The 25,039-nt window shown below is 43.0% G+C and overlaps 1 protein-coding gene across 1 annotated transcript in view; it reads left to right on the top strand.

Annotated features, from left to right (window-relative positions):
• Positions 1–24,712, top strand: part of CAT (catalase) — a 44,238-nt gene extending 19,526 nt beyond the window's left edge. Inside the window, exons 6-13 of the mRNA XM_089684626.1 lie at positions 124–249; positions 3,695–3,886; positions 4,488–4,640; positions 5,898–6,036; positions 7,431–7,561; positions 15,881–15,988; positions 18,195–18,281; positions 24,041–24,712. Coding sequence (XP_089540752.1) covers positions 124–249; positions 3,695–3,886; positions 4,488–4,640; positions 5,898–6,036; positions 7,431–7,561; positions 15,881–15,988; positions 18,195–18,281; positions 24,041–24,106 — 1,002 coding nt within the window. The 3' untranslated portion in view covers positions 24,107–24,712. The remainder of the gene's footprint in view (positions 1–123; positions 250–3,694; positions 3,887–4,487; positions 4,641–5,897; positions 6,037–7,430; positions 7,562–15,880; positions 15,989–18,194; positions 18,282–24,040) is intronic.
• The last annotated feature ends 327 nt before the right edge of the window (positions 24,713–25,039 follow it).

Genomic DNA, 25,039 nt, shown 5'->3' on the forward strand with positions numbered 1-25,039 from the left:
TACAAATGAGGTTTTAAAACTGTAAAAAAAAAAAAGTAAAGTGATCCCAGTTTCTTAGTTTTTTCTATAAACTGGTAGATTTAAGACTAACCTTTTGGTCCTTATTTCTCCCTCATTTTGCAGGTCTCCTTTTTGTTTTCAGACCGTGGTATCCCAGATGGCCACAGACACATGAACGGATATGGCTCGCACACTTTCAAACTGGTCAACGCCAAGGATGAGCCTGTCTACTGCAAGTTCCACTACAAGGTAAGGGACACTCGGACCAGCTGTGCCTCAGATATTGGTACATGATGCTGAATCTGGGACCCCATACATACCTAAAATAAATAAATAGATGTGGGTTAGATATATGGCAGGCTAGATTAGGTTTCCAGTATGACTAGTAATGCCCTGATCTACATGCAGCTTTTGAAACCTCAAGGTCCAATTTAGCAACTGCTTAGTTAGCTTTTGTCAGTTCTAACATAAAAGGGTTAGATGTTTGCAATTGCACAAAATATAAATGCAAGGACCAACACTTTAGATTGTTGATCCATTCTGAATCTGATTTGTCTTTTGGGGATTTAATAGCAATTTTATTCCATTGCAGACCAACTTTTGGATCACATTTTTTATTAAAAAAAATATATATACCGTATTTTCCGGCGTATAAGGCGACTGGGTGTATAAGACGACCCCCTAATTTTCCAGTTAAAACCTAGGTTTTGGGCTATACTCGCCATATAAGACTACTCCCCTTCCGAGGCAACACCATTTAAAAACATCAGATTTTTTTATTGAAATGGTTATGACTTACCGGTACTTAAAATCCTTCAAAATCCTCATGTTCATCCTCTGACATCATAAGTTCATGAATGACATCTTGTGATACATTTGTAAGACAGTCATCATATGGATCAAATTCCAAATCAGATGGTTACCGCTGGATGTGTGGTAGTACGGTAGCTTCGGCTACATACAGTATATATACAGCCCGCTGGATGTGCAGTAATGTACATATAGTATACCGCACTGAGCCAAGCTGACTCAAAACAAATGTCCCTATGGCAGATTAATCTGTCAGCCCCCTGGATGTGCGGTATATACAGTATACTGAGCCAAGCTGTTTCAAAACTTACCAGTATGTCCCTACTGTAATCAGACCGCTTGATGTGTGTATGTACGGTAACTGCGGCTACATACAGTATACACTGGGCCAATCACGGCGAGCGATGTATTCTACTAATACAAAGCCTGCTTGAATTGGCTGAGGTTGTCACATCATCAGCCCACCTCTCTGACTCAGCCAATCCGAGCAGGCTTTGTATTCATTAGAATACATCGCTCGCCGTGATTGGCCCAGTGTATACTGTATGTAGCCACAGCTACCATACATACACGCATCCAGCGGGCTGATTACAGTAGGGATGTACCAGTATGTTTTGAAACCGCTTGGCTCAGCGTAGCATACTGTGTATATACCGCACATCCAGCGGGCTGACAGATTAATCTGTCATAGGGACATTTGTTTTGAGCCAGTTTGGCTCAGCACGGTATACTGTATGTACAGCATTACCACACATCCAGCCAGCTTGACCCAAACAAACTCAAGGTTCACATTTTATACTCCACGTATAAAACGACCCCCAATTTTTGGGGTATATTTTTAAGTATAAAAAGTCTTATACGCCAGAAAATAGTGTGTGTGCGTGCGTGCATGCGTGCGTGCGTGCGTACGTACGTACGTACGTACTTTTCTTTCTCTATCACGTCTCTAGTTGTTCTTAGATTCTTGAAAAATCATTCCTTCTTCTTTGGCTTCCTAATTACCTAATTTGGTAGAAGTAAAACATTTTTTATTTTCCCTTTTTTTATAAAGATTCTATTCATCATAATGGTTTTTTTTTTTTGTCTGAGAAGATAATAATTTTTCAGTGTTTACTGGTTACTGAAAAAAAAAAATGCAAAGCAAAACAAATCCGTGTGACTTGGCGTCTAAGAGATTTGAAGTCTGGCCTTTGATCTACTGATTAGAAATCACTTTTGTGATAACCTCCTGCATAACCATAACCTACGTCTTTTCAGTATACCATGTAATCACATGAGAAGAGTTACAATTGTGATTAAGGAGAGCAAGCAATTGGCTTGTATTTATAAATCGAAATAAACTGTAGCCCAAGTTCTTGTTAGATTAACAGTGTATGTGTCCCATCTGACAATCCTATCTACTCTGGAGGGCACAAACCACTAAGAGACTGTTCGTTGCTAAAGCAGGTGGTATAGGAGTAGGGTCATTAAAGTTGAACTCGGGAATGTATAAATTAAATACCCTTTTAATGGGGTCCCCCACACTGCAAGGGTAATTTCTTGGTAAGTCTATGGAGTACAGGAATTGGGAGTAATACCTTATTACAGGCTCCAGTAGGCTTCTTCTAACCATGCAACCAGTCTGCCTCTCAGCTGTGATTGTGTCTTCTCCCACACAGTGCTGGTTAATAGCCCTGCATTGTATGTGGGGACTAAGAGGAGAAAGCTGAAGCCGGCCAGAGTGGGGAGTTTGGTAATACATCTTCTGATATCCCTAGAAAATAACAAGCATCTGACCCTTGCAGTGCAGGGGGCCCAACTGTGTGGGTGGGTGAAAAAAAAAATAATATACAGTCCCAGCATTCAGCTTTAAGTCATCCATCCAGATCTTTTCAGACTTTTGAAATTTACCTTGCAGGGTATAGGTTAAAGGAGAATTCTGGGTAAAATTATTTTCCTATGCAGTGGGGCTGTAGCGCAAACCGTTGTTCCTGTATAATAATAATATCCACTTGACTCATTTGATTTTTAAAGCTACTTCTGGTGAGCAGGCTGGTGCTTGCAGGGCAACCCAAGTCTTCAGTTTTGGCCGATTGAGCAGGATGGATGGAAGTTTGAGCCGCCTATAGGACTGTTTAGTGCTGGATGAAGTTCTCCTTGAAAGCATATTGTGGGGGGTTGGGAAGAAGGCAAATACTGGGCTGTTTTCTTGGCCAATTAAAGGGTTCTAGGTTGCTGATCATTCCAGGTGAGGATCATTGCAAAGAAGCGCCAAAATTCCCAGGAAATCCATATTTCAGGAGCAAATTGTAAGGGAAATGGCCAGTTAATGATGGAAAATACTACTTACCAGTATAAAAGTGTAGGTAAAGGCAAAACCTATTTAGGTATTGGGCAGATTGGGAAAGAGACCCTCTGCTGAGCTTGTATTGCGGTCTGTTTTCCTGAGGAGTTTCACCTTCTCTGTTTGTCCTATTGACTATTATCTCCAATGCTGAAAGTAGACAAAGTGGTCATCCCAAATTTTAGAGTTGCAAGCCAAGAGGTGAGGGGAAGTCTTCCAGGAGGGACAAATGTTCTGAGGGTAGGTTTCTAAGATGGGAAGTACATTCACTTAGAAATTCATCTCACTTGCTGTTGTCTCAAAGACAGGAAGGCAAATCTTCCCAGAAGGACACGGGTTGCAAAAAAAAAATCACGATAGGAGTTTTAACACTGCCTACTCAATCTTAAAAAAAAAAAAAAAAAAAGCTAATGGGTACACTTTGAATGAAACCTATTGATTCAGATATCTGGTCTAGAAAAGGAAGCATTTTGTTTTCAGTGGTTCACATTGTCTTGGTTTATCCTCATAGGATAATATTGCACAATGTGGCATCTAATTGGGTCTGCTGTGTAATTCCAGACAGATCAGGGAATCCGAAATCTGACGGTGGACGAAGCCCACCGATTGTCTGCTGAAGATCCCGATTATGGAATCCATGATCTGTATGAAGCCATTGCCAATGGGAACTATCCTACCTGGACCTTCTACATCCAGGTCATGACCTTTGAGCAAGCAGAGAGATTCCCATTCAATCCTTTCGACTTAACGAAGGTGAGTGAAATCTATAGAAAGGCTTGTTAAAAGGCAACTCTGAAAATTCATATTTCAGTTGTGTGTGTTTTTTTTTTTTTTTTTTTTTTTTTTAATTCTGGCTTTTGAATCATCTGTTTGTTTTTTTGCTTCTCAGAAAGTGGTGAGAAATCCACAGGAGAATTTCCAATCTTACCCTTTATCCTAGCGGTATACAAGACATCTGAATACAAGAATAAAAATAACATTTTTGCAGCAGTCCTTTTTTGGTAGCTGCATTTTGTTTTCTTCTTTTTATTTTCACTTCTTATTCTGTTATGAACACTCTCCCTGTCCTAGGATGACAACCATTATTCACTACACTGTACCTGTGGAGGAGCAGCTTTGTTACCCTAGACTGCAGAACACATCCCCTTCCCCTCTTCTCTGTGGGAGGGGGAATGGCGGTGATGTAATTGATTACATCTGCAGAAGCAGAGAGCACAGGAATTTATCAGCTCTCAAGATTTCTGGCAGACTTTGCACTTCTCAAACAGACATAATGAAATCCTTTCAATGATTTATTAAATGAAGATGACGTAAAATCCTTTAGCAACTCTGATGCCTTTTCTTCTTGTCCCAGATCTGGCCTCACAAGGACTACCCTCTCATCCCTGTGGGAAAGTTGGTCCTGAACCGCAACCCAGCCAATTACTTTACAGAAGTGGAGCAAATTGCCTTCGATCCTAGCAACATGCCTCCTGGAATTGAGCCGAGCCCAGATAAAATGCTGCAGGTCAGTTGACCCCTTAGGTGACCTGAGCAGGTCCAAGGCTGAGTTGTTGGTTGCATCAGAATGGGTTTTTAAAGCCAATACAGGTACAGACAAAGTGTGACATGTTGCTGAGCCGTACATATGTGCAGATACTTGTTACTCTAGAAAAACGAATGTTTATAATAAAACCTACTCCTTTTTTATTTTCTTTTAATGTCAGTATTTATTGCTGTGTCCGCATTGGGAACATTTACTGCTTGTTTGTCCTGGAGTCATCTAGTTTCAAAGTGATGAGAAATCCCAAATTTTTATAGTTGTCACCAGAACTGGAAGTAAGAAAAATCTTCCAATTGGGATAGCGATGACAACAGGACAAGGATTCCCTTAAAGTGGAACTCCAGCTAAAGCCTAACTAGGCTTAAAAATGCTCCCTCTCCTCTCCTAACACCTATACTAAGCAACCAGTGTATAAAAAAAAAAAATGTGTATATACTCTATTTTCAGCTCACTCCTCTCTGGTTCTGTCACATGATTCTTGAATCAGCCAGCAATGGCTGCAGGGGAGAGGACTAAGTGCCTCTACTGTGGCTGGCAATGCCTGGAGTGGTGATTTCACCAATAGGCTCCTCTGGCCCATTTGTTGTCATTCCCCCCTCTCCATTGCTGGCTGAGACAGAGGAACCAGATAAAGTGACCAGACCAGAGCGGGGTTATTGGTATATCATCTAGATATTTATGTAGTTGTGCATAATGACTGCTCCCATCTTATGAAAAGCCTGTAGACCACATGGACAGTAATGGAGAGCACTGAGAGTGAGGCAAATCAGTACACTTTCTAGTATGGATTCTACAGTTTTGCATACAGTAGATGGATTCTTCTGTACTAGATACACTCAAATTATTTATTCAGTAACACGCGTGTCCAGATCATCAGGTGGAAATGTGTGCCATGTAGTGGCTCCAAACCTGTTACTTGTATAGCTCAGTCAATTCATGCAGCACTTTACATCTATATTGTATATTCACATCAGTCCCTAACCCTCAAGGGGCTACACATTCTGGGGCCAGTTTAGACAGGAGCCAATTTGCTTACTGTATGAAAAGAAGAAAGCAAAGACTAAAGTCATGTCCATTTCAAATCCTGGTAAAGGAACATGTAACAGACTAGTGGCCGGGGAGGAGTCTGGTGTGTGCTAGGGGTGCACTGTGACTATGGTAGGGGGTTTGGGGGGAACTGAGGTTTGAGTTCAGCCTTAATGTTTCTGTCTCCTCTTCCAGGGTCGCCTCTTCTCTTACCCAGATACACACAGACACCGCTTGGGGGCCAACTACCTCCAGCTACCTGTGAACTGCCCTTACAAAGCAAGAGTGGCCAACTACCAACGTGACGGCCCAATGTGCTTCACTGATAACCAAGGTAATGGGATTGATTTACATTCCACTCTATCATGCACAAATGGTCCATCTCAAAGTTGACTTGTAGACTTCACCTCCACAACATCTCCAAGATACGCCCGTTCTTAACCTCTGAAACTACTAAGTAACTTCTTCACTCCCTTGTTATCTCTCGCCTTGACTATTGTAACTCCCTCCTCAGTGGCCGACCTCATCGCAGGCTATCCCCTCTTCAGTCTATCATGAATGTTGCTGCCAGACTCATCCACCTTACTAACCGTTCTGTATCTGCTACCCCTCTCTGCCAATCCCTCCACTGGCCTCCACTCAGTGTCCTCCATCCCTCTCTGCCAATCCCTCCACTGGCCTCCGCTCAGTGTCCTCCACCCCTCTCTGCCAATCCCTCCACTGGCCTCCGCTCAGTGTCCTCCACCCCTCTCTACCAATCCCTCCACTGGCCTCCCATTGCCCAACGGATAAAATTCAAAACAATAACATATAAAGCCATTTATAACCCAAATTACAACACCAATCTTGTCTCCAAATATCACACAAACCGTCCTCTTCACTCCTCACACAACCTCCTACTCTCTAGCTCCCTTGTCTCCTTCTCCCATGCTTGTCTCCGGGACTTCTCCAGAGCCTCCCCCATCCTCTGGAACTCTCTACTCCAATCTATCAGACTATCGCCTACTCAATGCTTCCATTATGATATCAAATTGGAGATTGTTCCACCTTGATCAAATTAGAAAAGTGTTTACTACACCAATCAAAGGAGGTCATATAACCCTTATTGTGGTGCATGTGGAATTTCACTTGCACTACCTTCTTCAGCATCAAGTAAAGGCCGACCTCCATCCAGTGGAATAATGTCACTTGATGGTGTATGCTTTTTTTTTTTTTCTTTTAAGGATGGTCTATGAAGCCCTCTCTAGCACTATCTACCAGTTTGGAACTATAGAGGAAGCTCTGCATTATCTAAATACAATACATACCTGGAGTGACACGTGGTGATTGCTAGACACAACTCTGGAATTCCGTTAAATTCTCACCCCAACACACACACACACACACACACACTGCACAGGACAAATAATTGTTTGGCAAGGAGGGAACGGAATCCATAGAAATCCTTGCCTTATTCCTCGCTTTCCTCCGGAGCTGGAGCTCTTCTTCTCTTTTCTCTCCAGTGCTGCTGGGATGCCGCTGGGCCCTTATGTTTGTATACAATTCAGGATTGCTGTGATGTCAGATGAATGGGCAGTGGAGAAGCAGCTTTGGGGGACTGATTGTATGGAAAGTAGAAAATGATGGGGCCAAAGCCACCCAAGAATTTATTCCATGCAGTTTGGGGTAGGGGCACTTTATAGCATATTAATGGTGTGTACCATTCTTGTTTTTGTTCTCGCCATGCAGGGGGAGCTCCCAATTATTTCCCCAACAGCTTCTCTGCCCCGGAGAACCAGCCTTCAGTCATGGAGAGCAAATTCCGTGTGTCAGCTGATGTTGCACGCTACAACAGCTCCGATGATGACAACGTCTCTCAGGTAACCACCTTGAATAATACCTCTGAACCACCATCCATCCTGGTGGAGGGCATAGCTCCATATGGAGTTCCTTGGCTATCTCGACAACGCATTTGCTGGATTCTGTTTGCAGGAAGACAGAGGATTCATATGTTAAATGGTTTCTTGTATTGTACAGGTTTGGCAGCAGCCTTACGTTTATATAGCGAATGCTTTAATGGATCATCTGTACATACCAGCTTAAACCACCTCTCCAGACTAAAGTTTATTAAATAAAAACCTACATGGGCTGCAGTACTCGCCATAAATTCAGAGCTGTCCTACACATCACCTCTTTTCCATTTTGGTGTGCTCAGTGTTCTGGGTTAAACTATGCTAGGTGTTCCCTAAATTGGATGGATGAAGGCACACTGAATGTAGGTCGTCCAGGACCCTGCCTCCTGAGTAGGTGTCATTATGGTGCCCTTCAGTTTCACTGTACTTGTGCAGAGAGTGGATGGGCAGTGCTCAATGATACAAAAAACCAGCACTGATGTGATGTCATCAGCATGCTTTCTGCACTGATGAGGACTGCCCAGAGAAGAGGTGACAAGGACCCCGCAGCATCAGTCAGTTGTTTGCGTTTAATCCTGCAGCAAACATGCGATAAATTGGAATTCTTTATCTCTGTCAGTGACTCCGCATTGTATCCAACCCATAAGTATGACAAAATAACGAACATGATCAGAATTACAGAGATGCAATGGCAGCCTACAGAATTTTCTCACGACAAGTAGTATTGAAAGTCCTCACGAGGAGGCAGTACATACAGTGGTATGTACTGCCTCCTTGTGAGGACTTTGAACTGATCAAAGTTCATTTTCTGTAATTACTGGAGCCTCTGGGCGGAGGGGAGTCTTTAACCACTTGCCTACAGGGCACTTATACCCCCTTCCTACCCAGGCCAATTTCCAGCTCTCAGCGCTGTCACACTTTGACAATTGCGCGGTCATGCAACACTGTACCCATATGAAATTTTTATAATTTTTTTTGACGGCTTTATTTTGGTGGTATTTAATCACCTCTGGGTTTTTTTTTTTCTTAAACCAAAAACCGCTGAAAATTTTGAAAAAAAAATGTTTTTTCTTAGTTTTTGTTGTAAAATTTTGTAAATAAGTGATTTTTCTCCTTCACTGATGTGCGCTAATGAGGCTGTAGTGATGGGCACTGATAGGTTACACTGATGAGGAGGCACCGGTAGGTGGCACTGATGGGCATTGACAGGCATCACTGATGAGCACTGAAAGGCAACACTGATATATGGCACTGATAGGCAGCACTGATGCACACTGATAGGTGGCACTGATTGGCAGCACTGATTGGCATTGATAGGTGGCACTGATGGGTGACACTGAAAGGCAGCTCAGATGGGCATTGATATGTGGCATTGATGTTCACTGGTAGGCACTGATATGTGGCATTGATCTGACAGGTGGCACTTCTGGGGCCACACTGATCATCAGTGCCTTGATGATCAGTGTACATGGTTAATAGAACAAGGGTTTGTGTTGGCGCTGATAAACGCAGAACACCAAATTCATGCAGTACAGCTTGAAGGAAATGGCTGTTTGTCCCTAATCATCAGGGAAAACTCAGTGGATGTTGGAAATGCATCAGATGCCCCATTTTTTGTACCCACATGTACAGGGCTGCATTTAATGCACTAGCCCAAATATACATGATGTTTTACTTATGGCTGAATGTTGTTGGGCTGGATCAGTGGTTTGTAGTCTGATATCTTCCAGGCTCTTCCTTTTTACCATCGTGTGTCTGGCTGCTTCTGTTACGTTCTGATTAATGTAAACTAAACTGAAAATTCAAATACTTGTCAGGTCACATACTGAGATTGCCCACCACACTGGCATCTAGCCTGAGTTTAATGTCAGAGAGTCTGGCTGAATGCTTCCTCTGCCATTCAGGAGAAGCTTTGTATTTTAATCAAGAAATTACAAGGCTTCCTCTGACTGGCCAATGTAGAAAGGTGGGTGGATGATGTCACAATTTCTTCCCCTTTTCCAAGCCTTGCATTCATTCCTAAAATGTACAAGTCTTCTCTAGAATGGAGGAGAAGCAGTCCAGGCGACTCTACAGCAGCAAATGGGAAGTCACCTGTACTGCTGCTGGAACACTTTGCTGCATATGTATGTACTGTAGGTCATACTACGACACTGCATTAGTGTACACAGCAGCTGCATCGTTTTAGTAATGGAAATAGTTCTTCTGGCTGAGCTAGATATCGAAGGCCAAAGCTTCCATGGCCCTCAGCTGTTGATGAGAGAATTGGCGTTCTACTTATCCAAGTATTAAACCCTCACATTCTATAGTCACATCAGGCCCCATATTTCTTTAGATGTGTGGGTTTTGTTCCTTGACATGCCTTCCTGATCACAAGCCTGTGCAATGACTGGATCTGTAAACTCACGCGGTTTGCCGATGTCCTCTTTATACCGTATATTTTACAAAGGCCTATTCATGAAATACAAGGAGAGAACCGAGAGTGACCCTGTTTTTCAGACCGCCTTTTGCAACAGTGTCCAACATAGTGGAGAGCTTTATTTTGTGCACATTCACACTCATCACACATGGGTGTTAGTGTGCATTGATGGTTTTGTACCCATCAATTTTTATTTTTTTTTCTGGTGTGAATCGCTTTTTAGCAGCTAGCAGACATTCAGGTGATGAGCCTGCCACCTCCTGAATGTCTGTTGTTTTTTTTTTTTTTTGTTTTTTTGTATTTTTATTCCAATGGGGATTTTGTATTGAAATACTGCACTGCAACCATGAGCCAAGAATCTGGCTTGCTTTTGCAGCATGCTACCTTTTGACCACCATGGTTGCGTTTTGACAGCCATCTATCAAACTGTGCAAGTGAAGTTAATATTGCAGCAAAGCACCACTGAAAGTATACAGCCCTGTCCAGCTGTAATGTTAGAATTTAGGTGGGTGGCTGTGGGACAGTAAAACTGTGGCTCAGCCATTTGTCTTGTGCTGCCATCTTTAAATAATTCTGATGGTTTAGTCTTGTCCCGCAAAGGAGAGTTGATATTAATATTTTTTTTTTAATTGTAATCTCTCCCTTTTGGAACAGAAGTTTTAGACTGTAAGGCTGCCATGGAGGGTGACCTGTCTTCTGCCTGAACTCAGGGTTAATAAGTCATATATAACAGGTGCCACTGGGATTATGTGAAAGAAACCGGACATTGCAGATTGCGGATCCTGTTACTCAGGGGCCATGTGATCACAGGATCAGTGTCAACATAGCTGTTATGAATGAATTAATTCATAACAGCTGTATTTCCTATGCTCTGATTGGCCCCCAGCTATCACTTGGTACCTGGGCCAATCGCAGCACCCTGTACCATGTGATTGGCTGTAGACAATCACAGATCAGTAGTGATCACAGCTGTCATGAATGTAACCCATGCCTGACCGAATAACACTTTGTTATTACAATGAAGTTCAAGATACAATGAAAAATTTAAAAAAAAACCCTGATCATCGCCCTCAGAGTAGTACAGTGTTACTATGGGGACCTTGGACTACTCTGATGAAAGTATGATGGGAAAAAATAAGTTTTAAAAATGTAATAAAAAGGTATTTATTTAACATATTGTCACCAATCAGTGTTCCTGATTAATGCCACACCAGTCAACCAGGCATATGATGATGCTGTCTCCTAGATTGTAAGCTCGAAAGAGCAGGGCCCTCGAACCCCTCGTGTATTGTTTTGTTACTGTATTGCAGTGGTTCTCAACCTTTCTAACGCCGCGACCCCTTAATACAGTTCCTCATGTTGTGGTGACCCCCAACCATAAAATTATTTTCGTTGCTACTTCATAACTGTAATTTTGCAGTAGGAGGAATAGTGCCACGTCATTGGTGTCAGTGGGAGGAATAGTGCCCCGTCATTGGTGTCAGTGGGAGGAATAGTGCCCCCTTCATTGGTGTCAGTGGGAGGAATAGTGCCCCCTTCATTGGTGTCAGTGGGAGGAATAGTGCCCCGTCATTGGTGTCAGTGGGAGGAATAGTGCCCCGTCATTGGTGTCAGTGGGAGGAATAGTGCCCCGTCATTGGTGTCAGTGGGAGGAATAGTGTCCCGTCATTGGTGTCAGTGGGAGGAATAGTGCCCCGTCATTGGTGTCAGTGGGAGGAATAGTGCCCCGTCATTGGTGTCAGTGGGAGGAATAGTGCCCCGTCATTGGTGTCAGTGGGAGGAATAGTGCCCCGTCATTGGTGTCAGTGGGAGGAATAGTGCCCCATCATTGGTATCAGTGGGAGGAATAGTGCCCCATCATTGGTATCAGTGGGAGGAATAGTGTCCCATCATTGGTGTCAGTGGGAGGAATAGTGTCCCATCATTGGTATCAGTGGGAGGAATAGTGTCCCATCATTGGTATCAGTGGGAGGAATAGTGTCCCATCATTGGGATCAGTGGGAGGAATAGTGCCCCATCATTGGTGTCAGTGGGAGGAATAGTGCCCCATCATTGGTGTCAGTGGGGGGAATAGTGTCCCATCATTGGTATCAGTGGGAGGAATAGTGCCCCATCATTGGTGTCAGTGGGAGGAATAGTGCCCCATCATTGGTGTCAGTGGGGGGGAATAGTGCCCCATCATTGGTATCAGTGGGGGGGAATAGTGTCCCATCATTGGTATCAGTGGGAGGAATAGTGCCCCATCATTGGTGTCAGTGGGGGGAGGAATAGTGCCCCATCCTTGGTGTCAGTGGGGGGAGGAATAGTGCCCCATCCTTGGTGTCAGTGGGGGGAGGAATAGTGCCCCATCCTTGGTGTCAGTGGGGGGAGGAATAGTGCCCCATCCTTGGTGTCAGTGGGGGGAGGAATAGTGCCCCATCCTTGGTGTCAGTGGGGGGAGGAATAGTGCCCCATCCTTGGTGTCAGTGGGGGGAGGAATAGTGCCCCATCCTTGGTGTCAGTGGGGGGAGGAATAGTGCCCCATCCTTGGTGTCAGTGGGGGGAGGAATAGTGCCCCATCCTTGGTGTCAGTGGGGGGAGGAATTGTGCCCCATCCTTGGTGTCAGTGGGGGGAGGAATTGTGCCCCATCGTTGGTGTCATTTGGGGGAGGAATCGTGCCTCATCGTTGGTATCAGTGGGAGGAATAGTGTCCCATCGTTGGTATCAGTGGGAGGAATAGTGCCCCATCGTTGGTGTCAGTGGGGGGAGGAATAGTGCCCCATCCTTGGTGTCAGTGGGGGGAGGAATAGTGCCCCATCGTTGGTGTCAGTGGGGGGAGGAATAGTGCCCCATCCTTGGTGTCAGTGGGGGGAGGAATAGTGCCCCATCCTTGGTATCAGTGGGGGGAGGAATTGTGCCCCATCGTTGGTGTCATTTGGGGGAGGAATCGTGCCTCATCGTTGGTATCAGTGGGAGGAATAGTGTCCCATCGTTGGTGTCAGTGGGAGGAATTGTGCCCCATCGTTGGTGTCATTTGGGGGAGGAATCGTGCCTCATCGTTGGTATCAGTGGGAGGAATAGTGTCCCATCGTTGGTGTCAGTGGGAGGAATAGTGTCCCATCGTTGGTGTCAGTGGGAGGAATAGTGTCCCATCGTTGGTGTCAGTGGGAGGAATAGTGCCCCATCATTGGTGTCAGTGGGAGTAATAGTGTCCCATCGTTGGTGTCAGTGGGAGGAATAGTGTCCCATCATTGGTGTCAGTGGGAGGAATAGTGTCCCATCGTTGGTGTCAGTGGGATGAATAGTGCCCCATCATTGGTATTAGTGACACCAATGATGGGTCACTATTCCCACTGACACCAATGATACTTACCTTGCAGACCCCTGCTCCAGCCTGGGCTCGCTCGCTCCCTCCCTCTCCCATGGTACCAACACTTACCTGTCAGATGTCTTCCTTCTCCGGCCGCTCTCCTCCTCTTCACTCGCTCGATCTTCGCGGTGCCGCTCGGCTCCTCCTCTCCAAGCTCCACCTCTTTGCCGGTGATTGGCCGCCTGTGTGCCTCTCCTGAGCTACAGTGCCGGCGGCCAATCACAGGCGAGGATTGATCTCGAGGTGTGTCCAGATGAAAGGGGCGGCATGTCATCCCGCCCACACCTGGAGACGGCGGCGGCGAGGAGCGGTGTCTCGGTTCCTAAGACCATCGGAAATATGTGTTTTCCGATGGTCTTAGGCGACCCCTGTGGAAGCGTCGTTCGACCCCCAAAGGGGTCGCGACCCCCAGGTTGAGAACCGCTGCTGTATTGTCTCATGTAAAGTTCCCCACTATATTGTACAGTGCTGAGCAAACTTTTTGGCGCTATATAAATACTGTATTATAATAATAATGCTGTACTGCACTGGTGACAGTATGTTTGATTTATATATATATATATATATATAATTTTTTTTTTTTTTTTTTTTTAAATTTTCAGTCTGTGTTTTCATTTTTATATTGAGAAAAAACCCAATGGTGGTCAAATATCAACATAAGAAAGCTCTGTGTGTGTATGGGGGGGGGGGGGGTGTTAGATAATTCTCATTTTGCATACCATATTGCATACCATATTGCATGACTGTGCAATTGCCAGTTAAAGTAGCACAGTACTAAATGGCAAAAATACTCTGGTCATGAAGGAGGTAAAACCTTCCAGAGCCCAAGTGGTTAAGGGCCCATTCACACCACATCTTTTGGGCTATGTTATCAAAGACCAGTTCAGTCCAATAAGCTGAAATTTATTGTTTCCAATAGGCCCAGTGACCTCAATGTGCTGCACTGATGTGTGCTGGTTCAAAAAAGAACATGCTACATTTAAATACAGCACAATGTGCTGCAACGCAAGGCATGTCACAGCAAAAAAATAAACATTTTGGCTTCTGCAGTGGGGGAAAGAAGCACATCAGTGCGTTGTAATGTAATGTGTTTAAAAGTATGTAGGCGCATGTCAACTCCAGTGCTGAACAGGTGCTGAGCGCAACACGCTTGATGTGCATTCAGCCTAATTTTTTAATTTGATAGTTCACCCTTCTCTAGCCCTTTACACTGTTCATGCGGGTGTGGGTTCCGCCAGAGACAGGCCAGCCTCCATGGGGCTTACAGACTGTCATTGAGCTGGAATTGTGCTAGAGAGGAGTGGAAGTGAACTACAACACACCGCTACACTGAGAGGCAAGGCTGTATAATCATGATATCCTAAGAGTGGAGATTTTTTTGTTTTTTTTTCCTCTGACCAATGCTCATTGCTGGCTGGGTTTCTTTAACCTCCCTGGCGGTATGATTAATTATTTCAGATTTTTGGTGCTGAAAGCGGTACCATTATTTTGCATGGAAATATGTCGTGTTTTTTTTTATTGTAGACCTGTCATTTTTAGGAATAACTCACTGAAATCTGTCCGAACAAGAGTCTAGTAACATCCCGGGTAGGATAAAACTTGAAACACGAAATCATAAATTATATTTTAATAAATAATCATAAAAAATAATATAATAATGTAATTCAATAATCTATTCAAACCAAAAACACTGAAATGTGAAATATAGCGCCAAGTTCGCACATCGCTGAGCAAAGTCGCAAAATCGTTTTCAGTGTTTGATGAGGAATTTCCCCCACGAATCATTATCACTCAATTCTGCAAGTGGTTCTGATTTACTATCGCTGTTTCTAGCCGGTCTAAAACCGCTTTTGACCTAAAGGGATGCTTTTTGGACGCCATGGACTTTTCTAAATTTCCAGGCAGAAAGAACAGTCAAAATGCAGGCAGGGCGCCGGACAAAGCAGTAGGGACAAAATGTATGTGAAATGCTTTGAAACAGCAATGTTTTACTTTGTAATAATCGTTTGAAAGTTTTAAAAAATGTCATTTTTTTGTAAATTTGCCGCCGGTTCCGGCGCCCGTACGTCCCGACGTCAGGGACCGGAACACGGATGCCGGCATCGGCCGGAGGAGATGGCCGGGCACACTGCAGGGGACACATCGCGGGAGCGAAGGACAAGGTAAGTGCTGCAGGGAATCCCTATGCAACGCCGCATGGTAAGCCCGAGTGTAGCTCGGGGTTACCGCTTTTGGTACTGAAAATTTACCCCGAGCTACACTCGGGAATATCGCCAGGGAGGTTAAGCAACCCATAGACATGACCTAGGAGGTAATCAATATGGCTATCCTTGGATGGATTGGGCAACCATGTCAGAGAAATCTAGTATGCATGTTTTTTTTGCCCACATTCTGCCAATAGACCAACAAATATATAACTAGACCTAATGCCCAGGACATCTAACCTTTACCATGGTCCATGGCCATAAAGTGATGGTATAGTTGTCGTCTGACATGGTGTATGTGGCTACCTTGCAGGTCCGGGATTTCTACACCAAAGTGCTGAATGAAGAAGAGCGCAAGAGGCTCTGTGAGAACATCGCCGGTCACCTGAAGGGTGCCCAACTTTTCATCCAGAAGAGAGCTGTGAGTACCGTCTGCAATGGACTGTGTCTTAAAGAGCACCTGTCGTGCATAGTTATGAAAGATATATTTTGCATTTGTGAACATCCTAGAACTTTAAAAGCTAAGTTCACCTTTAGTAACCTGTTACTAAACAGCCCCTGCAATATTCTTATCCCCCGTTGTGGCAGCGGGTGGGGATCTTCTCCCTGCACCCGCTGTCGCAATTTAAAATAAAAAAAATAAAAGTGGCAGTGCAGGGTTCTGCCCACACAGCCGCATCATTTTATTCACCAAGTTCTGTGAATGAGAAACTACGGCTACCATCGGCCTCTGCAGCTTCTGGCTTGTAGTTCTTAATGAGCTACCAGAGCGCTGTTAAGCACTCTAAATAGTTCATTGATTTTTCTTGTCATTGTGTGACCTCCTTCTCATATGAGTAGATAAATACACTGACAGTCTGCAGGAGCCTTGCATTTCATTCGGGTGCAATGCTTTACGGGCAAGAATTTAAAAAAATAAATGCTTTTTTTTGCAAATAAATGTACATATAATATTCTTTCCTTTTTTAAAGGATAAATTAACCTTTAAAAAAAAAAATGTAATGCACATCTTTATATAGAAAAAAAACAAGCACTTTTTTTTTTTTTGGTAAATTTTAAGTGCTTTTTTTTGCAAATAAATGTACATTTTAATATGCTTTCCTTTTTTTAAAGGATAAATTCACCTTTTAAACAAAAAAAGTGCTTGTTTTTTTTTCCTGTATAAAGATGTGCATTACTTTTTTATTTTTTTTTGTTTTGTTTTTACACACTTACAAGAGCTTGTAAAGTAAGTGGATCACGGGTGCAATGTCAGGATCCTGCAGACGCTCCTTTCAGCTTTCTGCCCATACTGTCATATGGGTTTTCAATTAGAAAGCTACAGGAAGAGTGAATGGATTACGAGCTTACTGATCAGTACACTCATAGTCCATTGAGAACTACAAGCCATCTGCTGCGATGACAGATGGGATGTATAGTTTATTCATTCACAGATCCTAAATACAAGTGTAACATGTTCCAAAGGGCAGCTTAACCTTGAAGTCCCTCTGCTTGTATGAATTAAAGCGGACCAATACTCAAATGTTAATGAGCTATGCTCACAGTCATCCTTTGATAGATAAAAAGAAGTCTATGTCCAGGCAGGTAGCAGACAGTGACCAAAGGGGGACTTTTTAACTTGAATGTGTGGGAATCTTTAGTATGGAAGAATTAAATGTAAAGGTGGGGCAAACACACATTTTTGGAAAGGTATTGTCTGTCTACTGGCACCAGAAAGAAGGAAACTCCCTCCTTTCCTGGAGAAAATGCTGCTCCAGGGTCACTTCCTTGCAGGCCAAGGTACTTGAATCATGTGATTTTCTGCTGAAGGTGACAATCCATCCAGAAAATCTTCACAGATCATTGACTGTAATCCCCAGATCTTTACACACACGAGCAAGGAAGGGAAGTATTTCTCTGTATCCATCCCACAAGATGTGCTCCAACCACACAATTGTACATCTTGGGAAAGATTTTTCCACAATAGGTGGGGGTTTGATAATGGAAGGGGAGGAGGACAGGAGAACATTTGGGGCACTAGTTTATATCTGCAATGGTGGAGAACAGCTTCTTTCCCACCAGTAGCATATTGCTGTATGATTCTTTCCTATTTTCAGTTGTCAGATGTCCCATAGATCTACATATTCTTTCCTTGTCTATATCTTGTGAATAGTCCCATAGGTCTATGGGTTCTTTTGGTCTATGATTACATTAGAGCCAGGGGCGGACTGACAACTCATGGGGCTCCCGGGCAATAGGGGATCATGGGGCCCCTGTGTCCTTGCCCAAACTCAAAAAAGCCTATGAAAAAAGGTACTGGGGCATCTCATGGGGCCCCCTACTGACCCCGGGCTCTCAATAGGGGATCATGGGGCCCCTGTGTCCTTGCCCAAACTCAAAAAAGCCTATGAAAAAGGTACCAGAGGCATCTCATGGGGCCCCCTACTGAACCCGGGCCCTCGGGCAGTGCCCGAGTTTCCAAATGGTCAGTCCGCCCCTGATTAGAGCTTTTCAGCAACCGATTTGGAGAATGAGATGTTACTTGGTGCCAGTTTAATGGGGGTGATTTTATGAAGTGTAGAGCCATCATTGTGCTGGAATTTGGATTTTATTACATTCAGTGACCTCTTACATTTTCCTTCTCCCAGGTGAAGAATTTCACTGACGTTCATCCTGATTATGGCAACCGCATCCAGGCTCTGCTTGACAAGTACAACGCTGAAGGTCACAAGAAGGTAATGGGGAGTGCTGCTGTTTCCGTCCACTAGGGGGAACCCAAACATTACCAGTACTATGACATACGAGGTGCGACAATTTAATTCCTAGAATGGACTGTAATAGGATAAAAAAAAATTTGCTTACCCCTTCACTGTCGGTTGATATTACCTTCAGCCCTGGTTCACACTGATGCTGTGTGGAATTCGCAGCTTTTTCAGTGCAAATTCCTCTCTGCATCAGAATCACGCCCCGTTCATGCGGACCGCTGTGGGTTTGTAACAAAACTCTAAAAGCGGTCCGCAAAACGCGGTGTGATTGTGCAGAATCGGATCACAGAGGTGTGAGTACCTATGCGATCCGATTCTAGTGTAGACCCAAAAAAGGGTCCTGCACCTTTTGGTGCGTTGCGATTAGAGCCATACAAAATGTATGGCTCCAATCGCACCGCACACAAAATCGCATGTGATTTGCACAGGAATGTGGTGCGAATCATATGCGATATACTGCACCGCACATATGTGAACCCAGGCTGAAAGTAGTCCCCTTGTGAAGCGACACACTTTTGTAGACTAATGTGCCACTGCCGGAAACATTCCTAGAATCCGTTTTCCAGAATGTTGTGCGGTATGTTTGTTGCGTTGGATGCCTGGCATGTCATCAAATCTGTGTCCTCCTTTTTCTTTTTTTTTTTTTTTTTTTTAGGCATTTTTTTAAATTTTGGAACCAGCCACAATTCACAGGGTGCCAAGTCAGAGGAATAAGGTGGTTGGTCAAGTTTTTGGAATGGGTTTCTGGGCCAGGAACTCACAAACTCGTAATCATGTGCAGGAACATTGGCATGGTCAGAGTTCCGGTCTTTTCCTCTGAACAGATTCCCATAAACTGTAATTTTTCCACATTTGCATTCGTCCTTTGCTTTTTGATTACCCACTTAATGCGTCATCGTGGACATCTTCCCGCCCCTCCTTTTTTAAACAGCCTACTCCATTGAAAATGGAATGTTCACCATAGGCCTGTTGTAACAGCGCTAAAGTTTCACTCACACATTTTCCAATTTTCACGCAAAATTTGATGTTAAACCACTGCTCCAGATTCCGGTCACTCATTTTCTGCCAACAGAACAGTCTTTACAGAGTAGTAGAAGAAATAACGTGTGAGTTAGCTGGTCTGCGACCCACGTGAGTGCCACTTGGAACATGTCAGAACACGCTCAAGAGCGATTGGCTGCGAGAGTCTCCACCATGGGGTTGCGCCTCGGGCATTCCAGGAAATAAATTGTCACGCCTTATTTGTAGACTGTAATTTCCACTCTCCTTCTCAAGATGCCTGGATGTTGTGTTAACCCAATGGCTTTAATATACTTGATGTCACTGATGTAACACAAACATGCAGAAAGTAAAGGAAGAACTTATGACCCAGGTCAGTGCCTCAAAGTCATGAGAGGCGGGCAGTTGACCTTTTCAAAGAGAAGTTGGCATTGGCTGCCTACCTATTTCTCTCAGCCAAACATGTATATGTATATGTTTGCTATGAAAGGAACATCATTGGAACCTAACCCCATATTGAATTTAAAGACCAGCTCCAACCTTGTGTATTATTTAGCATGGGTGACATGTGACTATATACAGTGGATATAAAAAGTCTACACACAACTGTTAAAATGTCCGGTTTCTGTGATGTAAAAAAATGAGACAAAGATAAATAATTTCAGAACTTTATCCATCTTTTAACCACTTTCTGTCCGGACACTTTACCCCCTTCCTGTCCAGGGCAATTTTCAGCTTTCAGCGCTATCACACTTTGAATGACAATTGCACGGTCATGCAACACTGTACCCATATGAATTTTTTACCATTTTTTTTTTTAGACCAATAAAGCTTTATTTTGGTGGTATTTATTCACCGCTGGGATTTTTTTTTTTTGCTATGTAAATGGAAATGTCCAAATATTTTGAAAAGTGTTTTTCTTATAAAATTTTGCAAATAAATATTTAATCATAAATCTTGGATAAAGTTTATTCCGTTATCTTTTTAGTAAAAAAAAAAAATAAGCCAAATTAGTTTAACCAAAAATTATAATTTTTAAACCTTTTTTTTTTTTTACATTTTTATTTTATTTTTTAAATTATTATTTATGGGTTGTTTTTTTTTTTTTTTTTACATACTGTCACCCTAGCAGTAGAGTGTCACCATGGTGACACTGTACTACTTGTGGGGGGGTGATGAAGATTTATTTATTTTTTGTTACACTGATTGCTTTTACACCCATATAGGATGTAAAAGCAATCATTTCTCCTTCTCTTTGTCTGCATTCTTGCAGCCATTGAGAACTACTGAGTGAGTTGTGATTGGTCACAGCTTGTCACATGGTACAAGGCTGTTGGGAATAGCCTTGTATCATGTGACCTCTGTGATCATTCACAGATTTCACACGTAGTAAGCAATGATGTCACAAGTGACATCTTGCTTGCTACTTTGCATGTGATCACTGATTGGCCAATCAGTGATCACATGATCGGGACCTCGTACAGAGGTCCCGTCTGACGATCGGTGTTTCACTGTGTCCGGAGGACACAACGGGCACCGGATCGCGGTGCTGCACGCTCACAGGGAGCGCGCACAAGCAGGGTGCGGGGAGGCCTTTTATAAACGGCCACCCTACCCTGCACTGCCACCATCCAGCCGTTTATATACAACGACCGGACAGGAAGTGGTTCATGTGACCTATAAACTGTACAACTCAATTGAAAATCAAACTGAAATCTTTTAAGGAGGGAAGTAAACATGAAAAAATAAAATACGGTTGCATAAGTGTGCACACCCTTAAACTAATACTTTTGATTTGATCCCAGAACTCAGTATTTTTGGGGAGGAGTCTATCAGCATGGCACATCTTGACTTGGCAATATTTGCCCGCTCTTCCTTGCAAAAACATTTCAAATCTGTCAGATTGCGAGGGGCATCTCCTGTGCACAGTCCCTCTTCAGATCACCCCACAGATTTTCGGTGGGATTCAGGTCTGGGCTCTGGCTGGCCCATTCCAAAACTTTCATCTTCTGGTGAAGCCATTTCTTTGTTGATTTGGATGTACGCTTTGGGTCGTTGTCATGCTGAAAGATTAAGTTCCTCTTCATATTCAGCTTTCTAGCAGAAGCATGAAGGTTTTGTGCCAATATTGACTGGTATTTGGAACTGTTCATAATTTCCTCTACCTTGACTAAGGCCCCAGTTCCAGCTGAAAAAAAAAACAGCTGCAATACATGATGCTGCCACCACCATGCTTCACGGTGGGTATGGTGTTCTTTTGGTGATGTGCAGTGTTGTTTTTGCGCCAAACATATCTTTTGGAATTATGGCCAAAAAGTTCAACCTTGGTTTCATCCGACAATAATATTTTCCCACATGCTTTCGGGAGACTTCAGATGTGTGTTTGCAAAATTTAGCCGGGCTTGGATGTTTTTCTTCGTTAAAAAAAAGGCTTCCGTCTTGCCACTCTACCCCATAGCCCAGACATATGAAGAATATGGGAGATTGTTGTCACATGTTCCATACAGCCAGTACTTGCCAGATATTCCTGAAGCTCCTTTAATGTTGCTCTAGGCCTCTTGGCAGCCTCCCAGACCATTTTTATTGTCTTTTCATTAATTTTGGAGGGACGCCCAGTTCTTGGTAATGCCACTGTTGCGCCATATTTTCTCCACTTGATGATTACTGTCTTCACTGCGTTCCATGGTATATCTAATGCCTTGGAAATTCTTTTGTACCCTTCTCCTGACTGATACCTATTAACAATGAGATCCCTCTGATGCTTTGGAAGCTCTCTGTGGACCATGGCTTTTGCTGTAGGATGTGACTAAGAAAATGTCAGGAAAGACCTACTAGAACAGCTGAACTTTTATTTAGGGTTAATCAGAGGCACTTAAAATGATGGCAGGTGTGTACTGACTCCTATTTTACATGATTTTGAATGTAATTGCTTAATTTTGAACACAGCTACATCCCCAGTTATAAGAGGGTGTGCACACTTGTGCAACCACATTATTTTAGCTTATATTTACTCCCCCCTGAAAGATTGCAGTTTGTTTTTCAATTGAGTTGTACAGTTTATAGGTCACATTAAAGGTGGAAAACGTTCTGAAATGATTCATCTTTGTCTCATATATATATATTTTTTTTTACATCACAGAAACCGGACATTTAACAGGGGTGTGTAGACTTTTTATATGCACTGTATGTACAAGCTTCTTTTTCTGTGTATTTCTGGGCTTGAAGGACACACGGGTGCCATTTCCTTAGTTTTTCTGTGTCTCCAGCTACATGGACTATATTATTAGTTCTACTCCTATATATTTGGCGGTCCTGTTTTGTGTGGGTTTTTTTTTTTCTTTTCCTTACTAGGACAGCGAGGACAACTTGTTTGCTAGAGGTCTGAAAGGACCTTCTACATAATGTAATGGTTTTTCTTTGTCTGTAACCTGGTATTGCAGTCAGACAGCCAGGCAGCTAGCATTTTGAGTAGATCAACAGCAGCAGCCACCAGTTTCTCTCAATGTAGATTTTCTTCAGGACACAAAATATACTTGTCCAGGGGCAGACTGACCATTTGGAAACTCGGGCACTGCCCAGGGTCAGTAGGGGGCCCCATGAGATGCCCCTGGTACCTTTTTCATAGCATTTTTTGAGTTTGGGCAAGGACACAGGGGCCTCATGATCCCCTATTGCCCGGGGGCCCCATGAGTTGTCAGTCCGCCCCTGTATATTATTGATGTTAGAGATGATGACATCACAATCTCCACCTCATCGATCTAATCAGAGAACACTTTGCATTCATTGAGAAAACGGAAATCATCATCCACCCCATGTAAGTAACCTCATTTGTTCAGCAAGCAGCAAGACAGGCAGATTTCACAGGGATCCCACAGCTGGATCAATGTAACTGTGTGAACGTTGCCATACCTAAACTTCAGTGTTAACAAATGTATATAATGACTTTTTAAATGATTGTTTGGATTTTATAACTGCCCAGCTGCTGGTTCAAGAACTGTAGTTAACGGACAGGGGTTGTACATGGTGTTCCACATTTATCTACATTACCTGTCCGGCTGTGTTTGGGAGTTCTGTGTTTTTTCACTGCTTCTGGCTTTGTGTGTCTTATCTTCACCTAAAAGAGAAAATGATGATGCAGAGGGACCAAGATCTAGGAGTGAAAAAGAAAAAAAAAAAAGTATTTTCCCTATGTTTTCATTAAAAACAAAACATAGGGATAATATTGTTTAATAACCCACTGAAAATTCGAAAAACTGACCCAAAAATAAATCTAATTACTGACATTTAGACTGGAAAAACCAGTAGTAAAAAGAAAAAGAAAAAAAGACAAGATATGGGGCACAATGTCATGTCCCGAATTAAATAGCCTTTTGTATTAAAGGGATAGTCTTTTGTATGTACATTCTTTATTTATTATGGTTGACAGTGAAAAAAAAAATGTCATTTGATTTATTTTATTTTTTATATTTTTTTTTCTCTGGGGCGGACTGACCATTTGGAAACTCGGATACTGCCCGAGGGCCCGGGGTCAGTAGGGGGCCCCATGAGATGCCCCTGGTACATTTTTCATAGCTTTTTTGAGTTTGGGCAAGGACACAGGGACCCCATGATCCCCTATGTCCTGGGGGCCCCATGAGTTGTCAGTCCGCCCCTGCACTTGACCATTCATTCACCCATATTAGTCTTCAGATGATTTTCATTTTGTAATTGCTAATGTTCTTCTTTTACAGAAAGCAATCAAGACCTACACTCAGCATTCTGCTCAAGTGACTTCAAATGACAAGGCCAACTTGTAATCATCTTCATCCTTTTCCTCCATGATCCGTCCACTAATTTTTTATTTTTTTTTTTTTAATTATAACATTAAGACCTAAATGATTGTTTTAAAAACAGAGCAACAAAATTCCAAATATCTTTCTGGTTAATCGTTAGACTTTTCTACTAAGCTGCTCTTGGCTTCAGGAACATCCCGCACTCGTATATTCCAGGCTGAACCAATAATTGCACAAAGACAGATAAAACCGAATGATACTGGAAAACAAATAACCGAATATGCAACATAGCTCATGTATAATACTAACTGACAGTCCAAACATTTCCACCTGACTACTGTGCACGGCTGACAGCTTCCTACTCTGTGCCTTCAAATGACAGTCAGCTGATTGCAGTAAAGGCAATGCAGATAATCGCACAGCTCCTAGATTACACTGAAAGTTGTTGGAATAGCTGGCTAGCAAATGTAGTTCATCAAGCCTTCAACAAACTGACTACTAGATTATAGCAAGAAATCTACATAAACAATAGTCTAACTAGTTTCTTGTTGTTGGGAGTCAGCGGGGAGCATGCTGCAAATGGAAACTAATTCTGTAATTGTTTTGTACAATAAACCTACCTGCAGCTAATTATTCTTTTTGTTGAGTGTTTGCGTTTTTTTTTGTTTGTGTTTTTTTTTTTTCTCCTCTTAGGACTAAGACCTCATTCAAAGGAGCACTGAAAGCCCTGGTTCACACTAGAACGTAGTATGGAAAACCTGCAATCTGTGTTTCCCACACTGTATCCAGCAAATCGCAAGTGCAGTGCGATCTGAATGCAAATGGAGAAACAGAAAAAGGGCGCACCGACCTAGTGCATTATTGTTTAAAATAATTTATTAAAGAAACAAAAATAGATATCATACTCACAATGGACATAATAACACAGGCATGTCAAACTGAACAAGGTGTATGATC

This window comes from Staurois parvus, unplaced genomic scaffold, assembly GCF_062004578.1.
Source record: "Staurois parvus isolate SC_StPar_1 unplaced genomic scaffold, SC_StPar_1.0 ptg000350l, whole genome shotgun sequence".
Classification (NCBI taxonomy): domain Eukaryota; kingdom Metazoa; phylum Chordata; class Amphibia; order Anura; family Ranidae; genus Staurois; species Staurois parvus.